Source organism: Melitaea cinxia, chromosome 18 (assembly GCF_905220565.1).
Source record: "Melitaea cinxia chromosome 18, ilMelCinx1.1, whole genome shotgun sequence".
Classification (NCBI taxonomy): Eukaryota; Metazoa; Arthropoda; class Insecta; order Lepidoptera; family Nymphalidae; genus Melitaea; species Melitaea cinxia.
The window spans coordinates 580,610-604,327 of NC_059411.1; the positions used below are offsets into that span (position 1 = coordinate 580,610).

The 23,718-nt window shown below is 36.1% G+C and overlaps 1 protein-coding gene across 1 annotated transcript; it reads right to left on the minus strand.

Moving 5' to 3' along the window:
* Positions 1–3,073: 3,073 nt before the first annotated feature.
* On the minus strand, positions 3,074–22,497 carry LOC123662417. Its single transcript, XM_045597260.1, has 11 exons — positions 22,380–22,497; positions 18,350–18,519; positions 17,601–17,962; positions 15,538–15,750; positions 14,068–14,871; positions 13,199–13,347; positions 7,645–7,835; positions 6,261–6,475; positions 5,355–6,050; positions 4,808–5,059; positions 3,074–3,251 (listed from the first exon to the last, which is right to left on the minus strand). Exons 1-11 carry the CDS (start codon positions 22,495–22,497, stop codon positions 3,074–3,076), a joined length of 3,348 nt encoding a protein of 1,115 aa, XP_045453216.1.
* Between the last annotated feature and the right edge of the window lie 1,221 nt (positions 22,498–23,718).

Consider the following 23,718-nt stretch of genomic DNA (forward strand, 5'->3'; position numbering starts at 1 on the left):
CGTTTGACGATGGTGCTTACAACAGTGCCAAAGTATTGGAAACTCAAAATGACCAATGTATGTGTGAAAAATTACAATCTCCCTTAAATTTCAGAATTATCTTCAAAAGTAGTTATCAGTAGGACTTCCTGATACTAGTTGGAAAGTAAGACAACGTCCTTTTCTCTGCTATTAAACATAGATATATTTCTAATCTGCTAATGTACTCAAGAAACTTGTTATTATACATTTTAACGATCTGATTAGTTTTATCTGTTTGGTGTTAAAGATCAAGATACATATTGACGTCAGAACCGTTTGTCCATCATTTGCAGAATGGGCATTTTTTCGTGAAAGTCAGCAGTTGGATATTTATTCCGCCACCGATCGGCTTTATAAGTTCCAAGGTGGTAGTGGAACTGTATCCCTTGTGTGTTATCCCTTAGTTGCCTCTTACGACATCCACGGGAAGGGAGGGGTGGCTAATTCCTTTCCTGCCGTAGCCTTATGTTTAAATATCACGACAGTTGTTCTTAAGGAGTTTACTCTAGTCGCGTGTCGCAGATGACACACACACACACACGCGCGTGCGCGCACACACACATTTTTTTATGTATTGTTGAATTGGATGCTTTCAAGCTTTGGAATGTGTTGATTTAAATTAAATTTTACTAAATATATTTTCGAAAAGGCTTTCCCTCGTACCAAAATAGCATGCCCCGCTATGGCGATGAGGGCCCCGTTCGGTTTTAGTGGGTAGTTTGGGTTGGCCAGGAGTCCCACACTCGTGGTGCGTAAAAGCATTTCCCCGCGAAAAAAAAAACGTATCAAAATAGCACAGCGGATTTCGCCAATGTCACGTATAGTGCAGAAAACATAACATATCAGCTATGTACCAGCCTCCCCAAGTTCGCGCCAGACAACCCGATTTTCCGCAATCCTCATCCAGCCTACACCGGCCGGAGGACGTCCCGCACTGCGCTTACATTTATGTAAAATATTTACACTAGCGTCGAGAATCAAATCTGAAACGAAAACAGAGTCTCTGTCACCGATTGCAACGAGCCAGTCAAATTATTATTGAAACCATAGAAAACGTGTATTTATTAAAATAACGCGTTGTTTACGTAACAGTACAGCAAGCTTCATTTACTATCGGCATGAGCACTCTTATCAAATATTATCACACCACTTGCAGTTTCGATAATAACTACAGCTTTTTGTCCTTTTTTATGCTTCTTCGGTGCTAGTGATTTTATTTTTACGATGAAATATATACGAGTATTGCCCACTTATCAAATAATATCATAAACAGATTTATCTAAAATCGGAGCTATGTTTTGAAATCAAAATACCTAACCAGTATAAACTTAAGATGGCAAACAAGTCTACAGTCCGCCTCATGGTAAGCGTATAGCGTAACTTATGGACGTCAGCAACACGAGGAGCATTGGCAGCTCTTTGCCTTACTATCCCTTAAAGACTACTAACCACACAAAGCACACCACATGAGATCGGTGGTATTCAGCTGTGGTCCTCATTAAAATTAAGTCTATTCGGGCTGCAACAAATTATGAGCAAAATATTCCCTGCTGTGCTGTTTTTATTTACGTGGGGAAAATCCAGCATGGATACCCTTTATCGCGGGGGCGCCAGAGGGTTATATCATACTGACTAAAAAACCACCACGTGTAAGCAGTCGTCCGCCTGAGTTGGGCGAGATGGGGTCGCGCTAGCTCGCCCCGGCGGTAGGCCCGGGCGAAGCTTCCGTACCCCGGCACAATGGTGGGGTGGCCTCGCTCACAACAAGGCCACGCCTCAGACGTGTGGGGTCGTATCGTCCGGCCGGCCGTCCGAAGTCCCCCGACTATCGGCCGGCGACCCCACTGTTACGAGGGAGGGGGAGGATGTGGGCAAACCGTCTTCTCCTTGCCCCCGTCTGCGCCGGAGTGGGCCTGCAGAGGCGTCTTCCTATCTGGCCCGCTCCGCGGTCTCCTTCTACGTCATTACCCCTTCGCAGAAGAAAACCGCCGCCTGCCATGATCTTTCGCTGTCAAGCATGGCCTTTACGACACTCGGCAGCGAGAGATCCCGTCCGAGGGCTCCCTGCTGTGGCCTACCTCAACAGTAAAAAAGCGGAACAGCCAAAGTTGTGTAAACGACGAGGGGAGAGAAACTAGTACCTTAAAAAATGAGAGCCTAATTTACTTTGGTACATAATAAGGCATTGTATCGTACTAGAATATAAATTTAGTAACACTAAAGGTCCTTAACAAGATCAGTTCAAATCTGCGGATAGCAGCTTATCAAGGTTTTCCTGCTTCTATTGCGTGTCTTTGTTAGAAATTAACATAAACATTGCTTAGGTAATATTCTACCAAATCCAAATTTACCAATATAATTGACGTATTTTTATTTGTAGTGAGGGGGGTAGTATATGATGTTGATCTCTTTCTAATGCTATATTTCTATTGTTGCAGGTGAGTTTCGTCAAACACATCGGTAAGCAGTTACAATAAAATAACATATACTTAATTTTAACAATACTATCATCATGAAATCTGTTTAAAACTATTGTGAAATCCGAATACACGAAGTGTTTATATTGTCGCTTTTTGTATGTCGCGGTTTTACCTGCATATCTTCCGATTCATAAAAATAGAAAAAGAACCGATTAAATAAATATTAGGTTTGACGTCAACTATTGGAACGTACGGAAGATTGCAAAATAACGCGAGAACCACTTGACGAAATTAGTTTTTTTTTTGTGGTCAGGAAACTATCAATTTAGAAGCCGATTGAATATGGAAGGTTATTAAATCCTTCACGTTTTAGTATTTTTTGTTATTATATTTGAGCTAGTAACTCAATTGTTATCTTTACGAAAATAAAGAAAATTGTACTTTTATGAGTGGTAAACTCACTAATTGTTTATCTAATAAATAAAACTTGAAGGCGTTCACTTTCGGTATTTTAAGTAATTATGTTTTGACTAGAGTCAAAAATAAATACAATTTGTTATACGATTGTCGGAGTCGTAAAATAAAGACTAAACATTTTTTTTAATATTTATTATTAAAAAATACTCGAACTATTAAACGCTGTACCGTTTACTTTCGAAGTAATATTTCTCATAAACGTCCTCCCACATCTGCGCTTCCCTCTTATAAGGAAATTCTATCATGTCTAAATCCACGTTAATATCAAGGAGCCGTGCGTCATGAGAATTTACTGGCTCCCACTTCGAGTGCTCGCTATCCGCATTGGGGTTCCTGGAAACATGATACTTTGTTTAAATTATAAAGGTCTTGAAACTTTTTTACTTATATTGTCATTGTTATTGGCTGTCACAGGTTCGATCTTTGCCCTAGAAGATTCTTTGTAACATGTCTTCTGCCTTTATAACTTTGTCCCATTTAAATTTATTTGAGATCTAACAACTACTTTTCGAGCTATATCTAATAATGCGTTTTTACTTGACGCTTTTTTGTCGACTTACGTTGTATTATACCGCATAACTTTCTACTGGATCTACCGATTTTGATAATTCTTTTTTTTTTTTTTGGAAAGGGGATATCCCTAGTTTGGTACCATGATAAGGAAACCAGGATCTGATCTGATTATGGGATCCCAGAAAAATCGAGGGAAACTTTCGAAAATCCGCAATAACTTTTTACTGGGTGTACCGATTTTGATAATTTTTAATTTAATCAAAAGTTGATGTTTATCATGTGGTCACATATAAATTTTATCGAGATCTGATAACTACTTTTTGAGTAATCTTTGATAACGCGTAGTTACTTGACTATTTTTTCGTAGATCTACGTTGTATTACTCGTCGATGTAATTGAAGTCGGTTTTTTTTTTTCGTTGGCAAGCAAACACAATTATTTTTAATATTATTTGACGCCATATGTTTGACATGGTCTCGGGTTTTCTGTGTGTTATATGTTTTTGAAAAATGGCCGATACTAAATACATAAATATCGCACGAAATCCAGCTGATAATCTCTTCTAATTTTATTTTTTTATGGCAAAGACAAGGTTTGCATTTCGGGAAGTGAAAATATTTTTATCTATAAAAGTTATTTTAGTTAAAATAAGAATTTTTTTCTTTATTATAAAAGAGCTGACCTCTGGACTATGACGCTTAGGGCGCGAGCTTTTCTTCCTAATATAAATTTACACGGTGTTGCTAAAATATTTGTCAATTTGTAATATTTCCCTCGGGGTATTTGAAATGGTATCCAACGGCTCTTAAAAAAATTAAATTAACAGTGTCAGCTGAATGTCAAAGCCTACGACTGCTCTTTAAATTCGTAGAAAGTTTAAAATTTAATATTTATTCGGTATTATTTAAAGTGGTAATTGGTAAACTTTTTTTTAAAAGTAATTGGACGAATTTGGCTTATCGCTGTTTATATTTATCACACCTACCTTCTTAACTTCTACCTTCTGATGATTAGTATTGTCTATTTAAAATATTTTAGTATATTAAATATTAAAAATTAATTTCATATCATAAACAAATCCTCATGTTGCTAGAAGTTATTCTGGACAAACAGACAGCACAACGATGTAATAAAAGACATTCTTATATTTTTTTGAAATATTAAAACATAGCAATTTTATTTACTTACAATATACTAGCGATCAAAAACTATCAGTGTTCTTCTATTATATTCTATCACTCTATTTACTAAAAAAAACGCATCAAAATCCGTTGCGTAGATTTAAAAATCTAAGCATACAGACAGTGGGCAACGACTTTGTTTTATATTATGTAATGATACACGAGGCTTAAAAAAGAAAGACGAATACAACTCACAAATGTTTGACGAAATTCGTCCAAAGTCGTATTATATTATCCTGTACAATCCCATCATCGCCTTCTAAGTTACGTCCTTTCTCTGGAAATAAATACGCTAGTTCATCTGAATGGGCGGCACCAGTCTTCGCCATCCCTGGTAGTCCTTCCACACCGACATCACCCAAATAGGAGAACTGATAGTAGTAAACGAGACTGCTAGCAGCATGCATGAGAACGCTTTTGTGAATATGACCCAAGAAATATGCATCTCTGTGAAGATATTTAATTAATATACCTGATAGCCGAGATACAGGCTATGCCTAGTTCGGTTACAGATGCTAATCTCATTACTTCTGATATTGTTGCCACATTATCATTGTAATACAGTTCTAAGTTTGTGAAATAAAGATATTATTATTATTATTATTATTATTTATTAATGTACTTTAAATGTACCTACTTTATTAAAAAAATCAAATTTTACCATAATATAATGAAGAGACTAAGAATGTTGACTTATTAAAAATAAGTCAACATTCTTTTACGTATCTATAGAAAATGCTACCTGTGGTAAGCTAAAATTGATGCCATTGTCATATTTCCGTCAAAATACATATCTTTAATTTTTTTCATTACTTGGGACATGTCTCTTTTGTCTGATTGTAGTTCAATCGGTAGCAAAAAGTTCATATTTTTTGTCATTCTTCTTAAAACTTTGGCCTCCTTGAGAATGGAAGCGAAGACGTATGCCTCATTATTATTGTAACCCATTATGATGGGAACCTTAGCCGTGATGCCAGATGATATCATATCGTGAGGAGACGTAAAAAAACATCTCTCTTCATTTTTCAAAGGTTTATCGATACAAAGTCCAAAAGGCAAATAGGGAAGTTCTAAGTCTTCTGCCATAGCGGCTAAATCTGCGGTTCCAGCTCTTGTCAATGGTTCTGTACTTTCATTAAAGTTCATTTTTAAGAATTTCGCTCGATAATCTGCGTCATAGTTAAAAGCCCAAGGAGCTAGAACAGTACCACTTTGCAATATTGCCCCATGGAATAAACCTGAAGCCATAGGTGTCAACATTAAGGACTCCACCATGGCAGCTTCGAAACTTTGTCCAGCGACTACTACTATGTTTGGGTTTCCATAAAAGGCGACGATGTTATCTCTGACCCACCGCAAAGCAACAACCACATCCTTTAACCCTGCATTGCCTGGTATTTTATCTTCGCTCGAGCACAGGAAGCCCATTGGTCCCAATCTAGTGTAAAAAGAAATATTCAAAAAATTGTATCTGTAAGATTTTTTTCTTATATTTCGGAACGATTTTCTCATTTCAAATTTTATAATGTTTTAAATTTGATAAAACGTTTCAATATATTTGTACTATTAATTCAATTAATCCGTTGCTCTACATACATTGCTGTTACTTGCGTGTATTAAATAAAAAACGAGAATTATAAATATTCACCTATGCCTAACAATTACGACAATAATTCCTCGTTTAACGAGCAAAGACGGATTATATCGGGCGCTGCCCCCCGCCACCCATACCATGACGGGTATGGCGGATCCTGACGGAACGTGGACGTCTAACTGTAAACATTCCTCCACCGGTGAGCTCATGTAGCAGCGGGGCTCATTAACCTCCCTGATATTTGTCCACACCGGCGCGAGACCGGCGCGCTGAAATTATGCAAGGAATTTAGACAGTGTGACTATTATACTAATTACTAGTAGACCTGGCGAACTTCGGACAGCCATATTTATTTAATTTAGTAATAAAGATATAAGATATATTTTTAAGTTCGATAAAGTTGTCGGTCTGTGCAAAACTTAATTACAATCGGTCCAGTAGTTTTGGAAATTAACCCGGACAAACACCGTGACACAAAATTCATTAAATTATGAGTGGAAATTTTGAATATTCTGTAATTAAACATACTTTATCGTTCTTTACCTAACAATCAGTATTTTTTGCTAAAACCTACAAAAAAATCAGAAATGTAAAATAAAAATGTAAAGTTAAAAATACATATATCAAATAAATCCACTTATATTTTAAAAAAATTCCACTATCCATACATAAATGTCCTGAGAAATATTGACCCGACTCCATTAAAGGTGGCGCGTAAAACGAAGTTTACTAAGACGTATAACTACGATTGAGTACCTTCAAGACTTAGGTGGGTGTTTAGGTGAATGCACTATCAACCCTCCACCCTATCTCCTCCTTATTTATGGAATTACTTATAAGTCTAAAGACTTATGGCAGGAGAAATTAACAGTAAATTCAGTGAGGGTATTTTAACACTTATAAATATCAACATCGGGATTAGATATCCTCATTTCAAAAATCAAAAATAACTTTATTCAAATAGGCTTCAAAAGCACCTCAAATCGTCAATTTACAATTTAATATTATGAAATGATTATTATTTTTAAAAGTGAAGCTACCAACGATTCGGAATGTAGATTCTGCAGAGAAGATTTGGCAAGAAATTCCGCAGTTACTCTTTTGAAAATAATATAATATATAATTAGTAATATCTTGGATGAAAAACAGCGTCACTAAGTCTAAATGAAGAACAAGTGTTAGAAATTGATTCGTCTTGGTACTTTTGAAATTGGTTAAGTAAATTACTTTGAAATAAAGTACTATAAATTACTTGAATTTCAGTTTTAATGTCTGAACTGAACTGCTGCGTCTGAAGTTAAAACTTTAAAAGTTCCACTATAAGGCCGAACTATCCTTTCCATCAGAAATGGTTGGATAACAGTCTTCCACGTTGTTCCATTATAGTTTTATGGCTACTATATATTTTGGTGGTTGAGTTAGACCATATAAATATTACCTTAAACCTTCCATTCGCTCCACTGATAGAGGCATATGGAATACCCAGGTAAGAAACGTAGCCATCTCTCTGCAACCCTCGAATCTTTCCTTGAGCTATGCTTATCACGCTCTGTTCTGTTTCGTTCAATATTAACATTAGTATCACAATTATTTTTGCCATTCTCGTTGAATTTATGATTTGTTTCATATCTTTCAAAAAGTAAATATATATTTCAGAAAGCTAGAAATTGTTTTGCTAAATAAGATTTTTGGGAATTATAATTATTTCCCGTCTGGTATCCTAGGTAATGTTACCAATGACGTCTGTTTTTCTAAACGAGCCGTTAGCTTGATAAATAAGCTTATATTGTGTCGTTATCAGGTTTCGACTGCATAATATCGATAGCGTGTCGGTGATACGAGTTCACGCTCTGGTGAACAGCGCTTTTGATCAATTCTTTACTATCGTGTTGGATTAGGATGGATTTGAAAATCTACCTAAAAATTATAACTAATAAAAACTAGGCAGTGCACAATTCAAACTCACAGATGTAACTCGAAAAGCACTCGTCAGATCATAATTAAAGTTAAATGTGCCCACATGACACACACCACATTTCGATTTAAAAAAAATCATTGAAATCGATCCACCCAGTAAAAAGTTCTGAGGTAATATACATTTAAAAAAAATAGACTCAAATTGAGAACCTCCTTTTTTGGAAGTCGGTTAAAAAATAATTAAACACACAGTCACCTTACATAAAGGTTTTGGTTAAATACAAATTTTTACAGTCCAGATTGAACGTCCTAGACAATTATATCTATACAGATAAATAAAATTATACAATTGAATTGAGAACCTCCTCCTTTATTGGAAGTCGGTTAAAAACTGTATAAATTAACTAAGAATACAAAAACAAAATTATAGTGTGTTAGCAAATTGGTATCATATTTCAACTGTTTAGTATTATTTCATTTTTGTGACTAGCTTTTCGGACAGACTTCGTTCTGTCAAAAGTTAATCGTAAATTTATTTATTTTTTTATTTCAAAACCTTTCGTGGGCTTTAACGAACATACAAAAAAATAAATTAGCCGAATCGGTCGAGCCATCCTCGAGTTATGTGCTTAGCATCATTCATTTCAACAACATTCAACGTTGTTTTGCCATATATTTTATTAACCTTCTCAACCCCCCCCCCCCCTTATAACTTAGGGGAATGAAAAATAGATGTTGGACGATTCTCAAACCTGCCCGATATGCACACAAAATTTAATAATATTTTATCAACACTCTTAACCCCCCCCCCCCCCCCCCTCCCATAACTTAGGGGTATGAAAAATAGATGTTGTTCGATTCTCAGACCTATCCGATATGCACACAAAATTTAATGAGAATCGGTCAAGCCGTTTCGGAGAAGTTTTACTACAAACACCGCGACACGAGAATTTTATATATTAGAGTTAACTCGATATTAATAAATATATCATAACAATATTTAAATTGGCTGAACGAAATGACCATTAAGACGTTAATTCACCTGTTGTGTTGTACAATATTTATTTATGTTCAAAAAATATCCAAGTACCAACTACCAGTCTTAGGATGGCGGCTTGCTGACAATATCAGTATAAAAACACCTATTCTAACTATGATTTATGAAATCACCATCGTGTCCGATCTTCGTCTAATTATTCAATCGAATCGAAGATATGACGTCGTAGACAGGTTCATTGACACGGCGCAATGAGATCATATATCTTAGTAACGGGTGCTTATTAAATGAAATATATATTTGTGGAACTATTTTTTATACTGAAAAGGTGGCAAAAAGTTGTAAATTCCATTTGATGGTAAGCGAATATCTCAGGCTATGGACGCAGGCAACACCAGAAGCATTGCAAACACTTTGTCGACCGTCTCAAAAGGTCTGGCTACCTTGCCCACGATAGGAACACAACACTGCTTGAAAGCGATATTATTTGGCTGTGGCCTTCTAAACGGTTGACATATTTTCCTTGTCAGGTGCTCCAAATTTTGTCCAGGATATGTCGTACTGTGATAAAAATAGATAATTAGATATAGTTCATATAATTAGATATAGGTAAAAGACTGTGTGACATTTACAAGCTTTCTTTATTTTACTTCCCGCCGGCGCAAATTGTAGTGGCCCCGCTTTCTGCTCGGTGCTTTGTGGGTTCGATTCTCAGCTTCAATCTTCATTTCTTCAGTCTGGGCGTATTATTTATGTTTATTTATATATGTATATATTCTCGACTATGAGTAACGATCGCTATCATGTGTACATTATAACAACCGGACCGACGGTTTAACGTGCTCTCGGAGGCACGGTGGGGAGACCAAAAGTACTGCACAAACACCCAGACCACGCCAAAAACCTGTATGGCCAATGCAAATGTTTATCATGTGCGAGGATCGAACCCGCAACCGCCAGCGCAGGCACAATCCATGGCTGTGACCGTTACGCCAAAGCGGCGTCAACGCGCATTGGAGCAGCGTGGTGGATTAAGCTCTGATCCTTCTCCTACATGGGGAAAGAGGCCTATGCCCAGTAGTGGGATATTACAGGCTGAACAGTATGAGGATTATGGCCAGAAGTGTGATGTTTACAGGTTGAATCGTAAACATTCAATTGCCTACGTTAGAAACCTATTTGTTTATTTCAATTCAATACATTCGCATCCATATTCTTCTCAAACGGTATGTTCTAGTGCAGCATCCGGATGTACGCAGGCATATAATTCATTGCACAATGAACTTTTACTTTTCACATTTGAAATGTTGATAATATTCAATAAACTCTCACAGCGTATAATCATTTCAAATTGTCGTATAATGACTTAATCACTATACCTTATCAGTTGGACTTTTACTCATTAAATAAATAAATAAATATCTTATAACATATACACCCTCCATCTGTCCCTAAGGTAAGCATCTAAATGCTTGTGTCATTAGTAATCCGACTGACATAGTTACATAATTTTTTCTTCAATTAATATACATATAAAGTAATATATAATCATATATTACATCCAGACTCGAGCGGGAATTGAACCCACGACCCGCGGAGCAGAAAGCATCAGGGCTGCACCAAACTAGTCAAATAAGAAGGTCATAAGGATGATGATGATTTGATATTCTATTTTGCTCGCTTTTTTATTCCTTATGAAGCCCTTATATACGCTCACCAATATAAAAGCTACAATTCCCACAAAATTAACTGTGAATAATATTAGAACCAAAAAGAATTTTTAATTTCTTATTTAGATATATGTATATACGAATTTATATTTAAAAAATTATGTTGTTTTATCAAATGGCTAGCTCACAACGGTTTTATTTAATCAAAATGTAAAAATATGGTTAATACTCTGATAAACGGAGTGCCGGTTTTATTATTCGGTTATACTGCGAAAACTACTGAACCGATCGGGATAATACTTGTACCATAGGATGCAGCGTGTTTCGGACAAGGTTTTAATATATAATATGTTGGTGATTACTTATCATGTAACAAATATGGAAAGACAGAGATCGCTAGTAATGTTATAAAGCTGAAAAGTTTGTTTCTTGATATGCGTTAATCTCAGAAACTGCTGATTTGGGTTGAAAAGTTATTTATGCGTTAGACAGCCCTTTTACCAAGAAAGCCTATAGGCTAATTTTTTCCTGAAACTAACGTGTGTGAAACCGCAGGGAACAGCTAGTAGTTCGTATAAATGTGAAATGAAACAAAATCGATTTGAGTTTTTTAGTTTGATTTTATTATATTTTTTTATTTATAAGTACATTACATGAAAAAGTGTTAAAAACTTATTGATAATGCGACGCACACACTGAACGAACATTCACCATAACTTATAATTAATAATACATTCGCGTCAAAACGTCCATATTACTGGACACATTTTGGTAATCATCGTAATATTAAGTAGCTAAACTTAAGATCATTATCTACATAATTTGTCAAATCGTCACCGATGTTAATCTATTGAGATCCATAAAAATATGAATAATTAAATAGGATTAAATGTGTCGTTAGCCATTTCGTTTTATGGCAATTTTTTTTTTTTTTTTTTTTTTTAATAGTTACAACTATTTTTTTTTTAGATATAAATTTTACTTACACACGAACCTATTTACTTAAATATTGATGTAACCTGACATTTGATATGTGAAAATAAATACATATTTCCAAAATCGTGTTTGTAATTGATTTTAGAATTATATACTTATGCGAAGTATTTAAATTGTATGAAAATGGTACAAAAATACTCCATCAGAGCTATTAAAATCGGCGACATATGCATTTGTGCCAATATTTGACGTAGTTAGAATGAAAATGGATCACTGGTCAGTCATTTTAAGACATTATTTTGAAAGCCTGAAAACAAATTGACGAATAACAAGAGTATAGAAATCTTGAAAAAACAAGACTTGAAACATAGCCGACCTGTGTCGCCCGAGCTGTTAGTTAGTTACTATCGGCACGAGTAAGCTTACATTCTCACACATTCTCATGTATCCAGACGTCTGAAACCAAAGCTCGCTTGGACGAGAGCAAACTCATACTCGTAATATCCAGTTCTCGCCCACCCAGTCCACACCAGTTCGTAATTGAAGAATCCCTTACAGATACACTTTCCTTATACTATTTATAAGTTAATCGATAAAACATTCCACTTCATATCGCTGCCATGACTCGATGGGTTTTGTTTATGTGTATTTTTGTATTTTAAGTGACTTATGTATAAGGCAGGGATGGAAAAAGTTTCTAAAGCGACATTTAAGTTAATCTTCCATAAACATAAGCAAAAACTTTGTACCCCTTCTTACGACAATTCCGTAGACGGAGGAGTATGAAATTTCGCACACTTATAGTTTATATAGAGAAAGAGTACAGATTGCTAATATTTTTTTTGATTATGCATAAAAATACATTATATCAATAAAAAAACTACACACACTACCATGAATTTAACACACACACGTATATACTCTTTTGTTAATTGTTAAAATTTGTGGTTAAATTATGGTCGAATTTAAAAACAAAATAATTCATTATAACTCGTAACTATGTCTCCAAGAAACTTTTTCCTTTAAGATTATATATTTTTTATTAATAACATTAATCAAGTCTAAACTAAAACATTTTTAAAAATGAAGGCTATACACGAAATACAAAAATAAACGAATTAAATTATTGTAAAATTGAGCTGAAGTGGTCTTAAATATACTTACAGTAATCGTAACTTACATATGACATTTGTATTAAAAACATCTCAAGTTATTCATTTATGTAAGCTATTTACAATTTATGTATAATCTCAAAAAGTAAAAACTAATCAAGTACCTACAAATAAAAACTTGAAATTAATTAAGGATTTACGAGTATAAAACGAAAATATATCAGGTACACTTAAAATCCAATAATTGTGGACGGTCTAACTTGAGCTTAGTTAATAAATAAATAGACACACATTCAAAGAACACCAAAACACTCACTGAAGTATATTATCTTCTCTTCTAAATTGTTCTGTTCTGTAAACTGTCGAAGAACTGCACCATTGCCAGCTGTTCCTCGGTTAGCTCGGTGAATTGATAGGATATTGGCAATTCAATGTTCTGGTACATAACAGGCATACGCTCTTCGACTGGTGGCCACTTCGATAGATAGTGTTGGTTGCAAGTTGGGTCACTAGAATGAGCGATACATAAAAATAAGTAAACAAGACACTGGTGACAGGAGGAGTACTGTAATATACTGTAATTAGCTATAAACTTTCCACTCATGAAAAAAATCTATTAAGAGGAAACGTGGAAATTTAATGCACCACGCTATTTCACCGCACATCAGCGAGTAGTACCTTGTGATCAAAATGAGATATGTGTGAATCGTAAAATTTTTAATTTGTGAAACAATCATATATCAGTTTAAAAATGCTGAAGAAGTCATAAACTTAAGTTTTTTGTCTAGGAATTTTATATATTTATTTATAGGTTGTACTGTGTGGCTACGGTACTAAAGAATATAGCCACCCCCTCTCTTCCCGTGGGTGTCGTAAGAGGCGACTAAGGGATAACGCAGTTCCACTACCACCTTGAAACTTAAAAAGCCGACCGGTGGCGGGATAACCATCCAACTGCTGGCTTTGAAATACACAGGCCGAAGACGGGCAGCAGCGTCTTCGGTGCGACAAAGCCAGCCCTGCGGTCACCAACCCGCCTGCCCAGCGTGGTGACTATGGGCAAAATACATGAGTTCACGCCATTTTTGGTGTAAACTTGTGGAGGCCTATGTCCAACAGTGGACTGTAACAGGCTGTAATGATGATGATGATGATTTATAGGTTGATTGTAAGTGATTTGTGCTCTTAGAAATCAAAGTCAGTAATTTTGTGGTTTTAATTATACTTACTTGCAACACATGAAATTTTTGACGAACGTAGTCATCTGGTTCACCATACGTTTGTCATTCTGCGTCCGCTGCGAGAACCCTCGAACACCTTCCATAGCATTTGCACGGAATACAAATGTTGTATCTTCAATGTGTCCAGCGCCCTTGAAATCCAAGTCCATCGATTCTTTTATCACGCTGAAATCTGCCTCGTAAGAATACTGGTACAAGAACACCGGCGCTCCTCCCATTGAAGCTCTTTTCTCTACTAATTTGATAGCAGGATAAACGTAAAACGTGTCTGAACAACTCTTAATGTACTTGTTCATCGTCGGTGCTCCGTCAAAATATCTTTGAGCGACCTTCTTGGCCAACTCTATCGCATTTTGCGGCGGTAGTTTAAATATTAAATTGGGTGATAGCATCAAAAGTGGGTTGATTTCTAATTGAGTCAGTATGTCGAATTTTTCAAAATTGTGCCTGAACGTTTCACATTCCATATTTGTAAAACCAATCAGCATTGGAATATTCATTCCGAAACCTTTTGAAATCATGATTTCTGGTTCTTCGTCCAATATTGTAGTCACGCCCGGGAATGGGGTCTCGACGACGGGGACGAAAACTACAAGGCCGAATTTTTCTTGGAGTTGCTTGTTCGATTCGACGATGTCTTCGATGGGCGTCGCTATCAGCTGCCGATGGATCTCTTCGGGGTCAGTAGCGTTGATACCCAGGCTCGATACAAAAAGATTTGCTACGAATTTTGCGTAAGCTGGTGAAGTTGTATAGAAGCTGGGTATACCGGTGCCGCTCATTAAAATTACCCTGAAATTATAAAGTGATATTCAAAATGTTGTTAGAATTAGCAAGTTGAAGTGGCATTGGCAGTGTGCTAGTCATTTGTGTCACACATCTACGTAAGATCGGTGTAGGCTGGATGAGAATTGCGGAAAACCGGGATTTCTGGCGCGAACTTGGGGAGGCCTACTTCCAGCAGTGGACTGCATAGACTGAACTGACTGATTCAAAATGTGTGAATTTGAAACTTAAGTTCATTTTTGCCATATAGAAGCCGAGAAAATGTAATTCATTCGAGGAGGGTTCTCAATTCGACCGTATATCTATTTTTGATGTGTGTTCGCGGATAACTTCGCCGTTTATGAACCGATTTTGCTGATTCTTTTTTTGTTAGAAAGGAGATATCCCAAGGGTGGTACCATAATAAGAAAACCAGGATCTGATGGTGGCATCTCAGAGAAATCGACGGAAAACTTCAAAGTAGCGACTAGTGCGTTTTTTAATTTTTTTCGTCTACTTACGTTGTATTACTTGTCGATGTAATTGAAGTCTGTTTTTTCGTTTGCTACCATTCATTTATGAAGGTAAAAAAAATATAAAAAGCTCCATATGATTATGTATATATTTATATTTAGCAAACATATGGTACATTTACAATATTTACAAGGTAAATAGTACATTCTGATAATTTACCTCTGGAACAATCCTTCTGCAGCCTTAGACATTGAAACTAAATGAGCAAGGCTGGCACCAGCGCTTTGTCCTGCCAGTGTCACGTCGCTAGGATCCCCACCAAAAGACTTGGCGTTGGCCTGCACCCACCGCAGTAAGGTCACTACGTCACGTAGGCCGTTGTTACCAGGGATACTTGACGAGTTCAAGGAGAGGAAACCAAATACGTTCACCCTGGAAAGTTAATTGGACAAATTTAGTTGAAAAGCATGCAAGCTGCGTTCAAAAGAAATATTTTGTGTCTTTCTGGACCTCTAACATTATTTAAAATACCCGTTTTGTCCGTGAACACACCGACATTTATATCTGTTGTTCTTAGTGTATATCTGTTTATGAAACTATTGTTTTTTACTGTTTCAATTTTACATTTAAATTAATATAATTGTAATTAAAAATTCAGCCTTGGTCTTAATACAATTACATACTAATAATTGTGTTTGCTCACAAACGAAAAAACCGACTTCATTTACATCGACAAGTAATACAACGAAAAAAAATAATAAACGCAGAAGTCGTCACTACGATTTTCGAGAGTTTCCCTCGATTTCTCTGAGATTCCATCAACAGATCCTGGTTTCCTTATCATGATACCACACTTGGGATATCTCCTTTCCAACAAAAAAAAAAGAATTATGAAAATCGGTTAATAAACAACAAAGTTATCCCCGAAAATACATTTACAAATATATATATAAATAAGGTCGAATTGAGTAACCTCCTCCTTTTTTGAAGTCGGTTAAAAAAGAATAAATATATTTTTTAATGATGAAACAGATGACAAAATATTTTTTGCAATGTAGTCTTTTTATGAGAAAATTTTCGTAACACGCCTCGTTATATATTCCATAATTTTAAAGTTTGTACACACAGTATGTAAAACCAGTTGTTATTTATTTATTTTTTTATCTAATTTCTGACTAAGAAGACCTTGAATCACTCCGACACGTGTGGCCGACTATTCATTTATTTTGTTATTGACATAATTATCATGATATCAATAATAGATGTACTAGATGTCAGGGGTCAAAAGTTAACAGTTGTTTAATTTAATATTGTACTAAATCGTGATAGTAATTTGACGAAAATTGTTTGTGTACGATTTTAAACGTGTTCGTATGATTTAGATTAATAGGGTTATAAACATTGTATTATAACAAAACAAATGGACATTGTGTTTATTTTGTATTTTGTCCTGTGTGTTTGCTATACAATAACATTATAAGTAACTGGATGTGCCATGCGGTTTCATCCACTTTAATTTGAGAAAAGAAAACTTACTAAAATATTATATAGAGCCTTCATTTCTTTAATGTTTAAACAAACAAACAGACTCTTCAGCTTTATAATGTTCATATAGATGAAAAATAGTAAATGTAATATTTTAATTTTAATCAACGTAAGTCGCTTCTTAACTTTTCAGTATTATTATGAGGGATAATAATCTTTACGTTCGATGGAAAACTGGAAAGTAAAGTACGATGTCGCGGATTTATCATTTACTAGTGGTCGCCAGTCGTCGTAATTCAACATTAATTAATTTCAATTAGAAGTTTGAACAAAAGAGTATATATGCGTGTGTGTCAAATACATGGTAGTGTGTGTAATGTTTTTTTTTTTTTAATTTTTTATTTATTGATTAGATGTATTTTTATGCAAAATTAAAAAAAAAAATATTAGCATTCTGTACTCCTTCTCTGTATTAACCATCTGAGCAATTTTCGTAAAAAGGGGTACAAAGTTTTTGCTACACGTATTAATATATAGATTTAGAAGATTATGAATAATTATTATTAGTATTATAGTTATGAATAATTCTGGCGTATTTTACCCCATGCAACTTACGCATCAGCCTCGTCGTTTTTTTTTTGTGATGGAAAGCAGCGACTACGATATACTTCAGTATGTAGGTACGCTATCCTTGAATGTTTGTATTTACTCTTACACCAATATTAACGCTATATCTATGCTAAGAAGATTTCTGCACCTCAGTAGTTCGTAAGGAAATACAAAATAAAATTAATTACCTGTAATTAAATGTGATGACGATGACGTCCTTAAGCATAAGGTACTCGGGGCCGTAAAGACCGATACCACCAGAACCGAAAGCAAAACCACCACCGTGGATGAAGACTAAGATTTTAAGGCCGGGATCATTCTCATTTTCGGAGAGACCGGCTTTGTATGGCGGCTGCAGCTCTAGGTCCAGCGGTCGAACTCTGTGCACTGGGAGGGCGTCCAAGGGTACGTGGATGTTGGCATAGATGCAGGCTTCGTTCATCTGGTGAGATTCCTGTAGACGGCCGTAAAATACATCGTATTGAGGACATATAGGCCTTTCATATGTTGCATCGTAGAAGTCATGCCATGGCTCTACCGGCTCCAACTCCTGGAAATGATGAAATAAGTGTTTTTAAAAATCTAAGTAGAATCAAAAGCCAGAGTAGAGTTTTTGTAGAGTTTTGAGTAGAGTTTTAAGATGTAATTGCCCAGTCGACAAAACGAGAATATAATTATCTAAGTAAAATTCTGGCAAGAACCGCTAAATCTCGGTCTATACTCAAGGGAAATACCCGTATTTTTAATTTACCGAAATGATTAGTCAATAGTGTGATTATTTTGATTTAGCCTGTACCATCCCACTGCTGAGCAAAAGCCTCTTTCTCCATGTAGGAAAAGGGTGAGAGTTTAATCAACCACGTAGCTCCTCTGCGAATATGTATTGTCTTCTATGAGTAACGATCGTTATCAGGTGTCTTGTCTACTTAATGCCTACCTTAAATCGTCGCTCGCCTATGGGTTGCGCGGCGTAAGGCACGCCGAGAAAGCTGAAGAAGTGCGTGTCATTGTTGGCGACGCGGTGCACGCCACACACCCAGCCGGACTGTAGGTGCGCGCGTACCTCGCATTCAGTTCCATCTTCTGGTGATCTCGGAGCGCCATAAGCTGAAATATTAATAATAATAATAATAATAATAATATTCTTTATTGCACACCATAAAAGATACAAACAAAAGTAGTATAATTAGAGGTAGGTGTACAAAGGCGGTCTTATCGCTAAAAGAGCGATTTCTTTCAGACAACCTTTGGATATAGGACAGCGCATAAAAGCGGTTAGGAAGTGTACAAATGATTGTTATAGAAATTAGAATACATCACAATAGATTATATATTTTAATTATTAAAACACGCCTAAAAGTCCAAAAGTCGTCCAAAATACGTCGAGAAGTACAAAGAGTCATCTTGCAGAAGACCACTATAGCAGCAGCCATACAAATCCTGTACAAGATTTTCTAAATACCCATTCAAAAAGATTAATAGAAAAAAATAGTAATGTTATCTGTTAATTCTTACATTATTTTGTATTAAAACAATAGGTCGTGTTTGAAAACTACAAAAACTCGGAATACTCGTTTCTTATAACTTAATTTTATACAATCGCAAGGCTAGCGAGTAATTTACGTGGGAAATAAAACTAAAATAATATGAAGATTGGATTTAGTAATGATAAAATATATATAGACGTCTTTTTTAGTTATAAAGCCGTTCTAGTGATCAAAGTGATCACTGTACATGGGAAAATTACCTAACCAATATTTTATCTATGTTGATGCGCACAACTATTTTTTTTCTATAGTTTTGTAATAAAGTTTGTGTCTTTAAAATCTGGACCAGCCCAATTGGGAAGTACATCGACCTTACAGAAGATCACAGCTGAATAATGCTGGTTTCAAACAGTCTTGTATTCCTATGGTTAGTAGGTAACCAGGGGTTTTGGGGAGATTGGGGGTAGGGTCGGCAACGCGCTTGTTATGCTTCTGTTGTTGCAGACATCTATAAGCTACGGTATTCGCTTACCATCAGGTGAACCGTACGCTTGTTTGCTGACCTAGTTATATACAACAAAACTCTGAAGCTGACAGCTGCCATAGGACCAATTAGTCTATCTCTCTTACTCCTTTACATCTTATATATTGTATAAGTTGTGTAAAAAAAAATGATCTAACACCACAAATAAAATAATTTTTGATATAATTCGAGGAAACGGACGTAAAGCGCTCTGTCTATCCCAACGGGATTTAACCCGTAGCCGCGTAGCCGCGTAGCGTTGTAGCACGTGCTACGGTATCGCGATGCAGACAGCGTACTGGCCGATTTATTCCGAAACGGAATCGAAAGTAACGCTACCTTTCATTGTGCAGTGACATACGCGCGGAATATACATCTCTATTTAATAAAAGTAACGGGATTACATTCGACGAATATTTTGTAATCCTTTTTTAATTTTATTAAAAAAAGAAAAAGAAGAAAAATGTGTGTGTACTTAGTTATACTTATACTTCATTGGTTAGCTAGTAGCTAACTTCGCGTTGCTAACTAATTCTTCATTAACTTGCTAACTTCAGGGTGTCGGTTTTTTCGTGACGGTGTGCGCGCGCATCATAAAAATTTACTCATGATTTTTCCCTAAAGAGATTACCGTAGCTTATATACGCCTGCAACACCAGAAACAACGCGAGGGCGTAACAGACCCTATCCCTAATTCCCCCCAGGAGCTCTGGTCACCTTACCAACAGGAACACAACACTGCTCAAAAACAATATTATTTAGCTGTGATCTTCTGTAAGGTCGAGGTACTACCCCAGTCAATCTGCTTCATATATTGAGCAGGAAATTTTCGGCTGTGCCCTACCTGAGTTGTATATTATTATATAACATAGTTAAGTGACTTATTTAACATAAACTTAATACAAATACAATAAAAATAATAATCTCTTAATTCCTTACTTTCTCGTTGAAAACATATTTCCTTTTGTTAGCATTATATTACAATAGTTTTTTACTAAGTTAACAGAATAAGTGTCTAATGGAGCTGAGATAACGTTTCCTCATTAACATATTTGTTCAATTAACCTTATAACCTACGTTTATTAAACTCCAATGTTTGAAGGTAATTATTTACACGTGTTATGGTGTTTGTCGTGTTTTAAACTACTTACTCATTAATAATCACTAGATCTATCTTTACTGTAATAATATTGTTTACTAGCGGTGCCCGCGACTTCGTCCGCGTGGAATTTAACAAAAAAGGTTTTTGTTCAGTTCGTAGAGTTATAAAATAAAATCAAAAATGCAAAATAAAAGTGGCCTAAGTTACTCCTTACTACATAAGCTGAAAGTCCCATCAAAATCGGTCCAGTCAAATCGGTCCAGTCAAATCGGTCAGTAAAAATTTTTTATTTTGGTATATGTACCGTATATACATATGCATTTAGTAAAAAGCGGATATCTTAACATTACAAACAGACACTCCAATTTTATTTATTTGTATATATTAAAGCGAGTTGCATATTTAGGTTATGATATCGATTCTGATATCGCAGCTAAATGCAAGGACGACAGTTTAATAACACGTATGTATATGTATATATATCGTTGTGCATAGCAACGATCTGTTGGAGATTACGAGCGTACGTCACTAGACGTTACACGCGTCGCGCAATGATAATAACTTTATGATTACTGTAACGTAACTTATGATTTATTTGATTCTAGCTGACCCGACGAACTTTGTGCCATATTAATATTTGCGAATTTATGAATTTTTCAAATAAAACTTCTTTTGCACGCTTGATTTAGGAAGTGGGCTGTTGAATGCGCCACGAGATCGTTACGAAAAATGTGATCGGGCGAGTCGAACGAAGCAAGAGAGAGAGGTGCGTGCACGCATTTTCCTTCTCCATCATAATTCATGTCTTCGATTCAGTCTGTAACATCCCACTGCTGGGCATAGGCCTCTCTCGGAGCCTAGGACTATCGGATCATAATTTTTTTAGTTACTAATCATTGGTCTTATGTCCTTAACGTCACTAGTTTTAATTTAGTCAATGTTTTATAAACGCGGTGTCGATGTCATTGTCAATGAGCCCGATGCTATGTTTATAAAACACGAGTGTCGCAACATTGAAGATTAAGTTACGATTGAAACGTCTCCGGTTTATCTCTGTCGCCAACTGGTCCGATGGACCCGACTTCGTCAAGTAGGGTGATGCTTTAACAACGTTCTGTTAGGCGTATAGAACGCAGACGTGACGCGTAACAATTTAATTTGTTACTTTTTGGGATATTTTTTTACAGGCTTCATAAAGGAGGTTAGTTCAAGGTGGAAGACGGCGTATATGGATTCCCTCACCTGGCTCGCGACCAATATCATGTCAAAGCCGAACTGGCTCTTCGGATGTGTTTCGGTTTGATGGAATGTAAGCCAGTTCTCCTTATCCCCTATCCTATCCATTCCCTTTACGTGTGGCATCCCGTCAGTCTTTAGTCCTATACTAGTAGCGCGGCATTTCCTGCGGTGGAGCGTGTGGCGTTGTCGTGGGGTCCAGGGAGACCCGATGAAATGGATTACCGCTGAAAACCCGTGGTTCGTAGGAGACTCGAACCAGGCCATCCCAGCTTGAACATGCCATGCCAGTGACACACTACTCTCCATGTAAAAAAATTGTCTAGCACCTGGTTTACTATTGCCTACAGGACTGCCGGAGTTCCCATGCGATCCTTGGTTATCCTTTTGACTCGAAAAGGTAAAATCTGTAAAGGTTCTATAGCGGCTCCCCTTCCACATCTAATGTGGACTTCTGCAACATAAAGGGTCTTCATAGTAACTTAAACGCCGTCCACTATCACCTTGAGACGATGAAGCTGGCCTTACTGTCTCTGGCTGACACACAAATATATTCTTCTGACGATATTTCATACCTGTGCCATCCAAGGTAGATACAATTTTGAGCAAGCCTTTTTACTCGAGGCCGACGTGTGTATGTACGTCAGGAGTGATATTTGCTGGCAACGACCGTCCGTTGAAGTCAAAGACCTGTCCATTTTATGGGTGCGCGTAGACTTGTCCGATTCTGAAGACATCCTGGCATATTCCGCGAGAGAGAAAACGAAACTTCTTTGCACTCTTTTTGTATCAACTCTTGACGACGAGGGTAAAGTACCACCGAGCATCCCTTGGTGCGGGCACGTATGTGTAGAGATTTTGATGATCCTTTTTTTATACCGCTTGCTGGTGCTCGTCATTGAGATCTGACAAGTGCTTTTTCAGTTATTTCTAATAACGCGTATTTACTTGACTACTTTTTCGTCAACCTACGTTCCATTACTGGTCGATGTAATTGAATACGGCATTTTTTTTTTTTTTCGTTTCAGAACATATTGTTTTGTTTTTGCATAATAAGGCATTATATAAATTTTGTTGTGATTTTAATTGTTCTCACCTTTGACTCAGACATAGCTTCTTTCATAAGTATTAGTTGATTATTTATTTTTTTCGTTAAAAAATGTAAATAGAATGAAATTACTACAATAAATACGTATAAACTATTAAGATTTTAAGAATAAGTAATAAAAGTGCGCAAGCGCATAGTGCTCCGAACAAAGTAACAGCTGACTCACCGCTGAGCGAATGAAATTGTAATCAAAGAGCGGAGTAGAAGAAAGAAATTATAAAAATAAACAATACTATTTATATAAACGTAACACTTTTAGGTCATTTCAGGACTAAGCTCTAATCTCCTATTTTACTATATAGCATTTCCGCAAACGCACTTATTTATGTCGGAGCCCATGAGCCCGTGAGGGCCAGATGTACGTCATTTTATAAAAGCTGCTATCGCTAATTTCAAAAATGCTAAAATACATGTTTATGTATTTCTAATAAAAAGCCTAAGGAAAAAGTTTCAAGCTTAAAATTCCACAAATCACGGATTTCCATCCAAATATCATTCCCTATTTCACACACAATTTTCACAGAAGCTGAAACACGTGTTCACTCATTTTTAATCGCTTTTTTAATGCTCGAGTCCTTAGACCACCATCCGTTCTTGGTAGACATTCACTAACAAGACCAATGACCTAACGATTTTATATATACAGAAGGAGGAGATATCTCAGAATTACTGATATTCCCTGTTATGAATAAGAATCGATATCAGAATTTGCCAGAAGTTTCATTTGAATTCAAAATTATGCGTAGTATAGTAACCAACTTCAAAGAAGGATGAGGTTCTAAATACGATTGTATTTTTTATGTGTTATAAAACTTTTTTTGCTGTGTGTTTACGACAGTAAAGAATATAA

Coding starts and splice junctions, on each gene's coding strand:
- LOC123662417 (XM_045597260.1), bottom strand. CDS start 22,497: ATGTCTTCAGAATCGGACAAGTCTACGCGCACCCATAAAATGGACAGG. Junction 17,963..18,349: donor TAGGCGAGCGACGATTTAAG/GTAGGCATTAAG, acceptor CATCATTTCCAG/GAGTTGGAGCCGGTAGAGCC. Junction 6,476..7,644: donor GAGCGAATGGAAGGTTTAAG/GTAATATTTATA, acceptor GCATAATTTCAG/CGCGCCGGTCTCGCGCCGGT.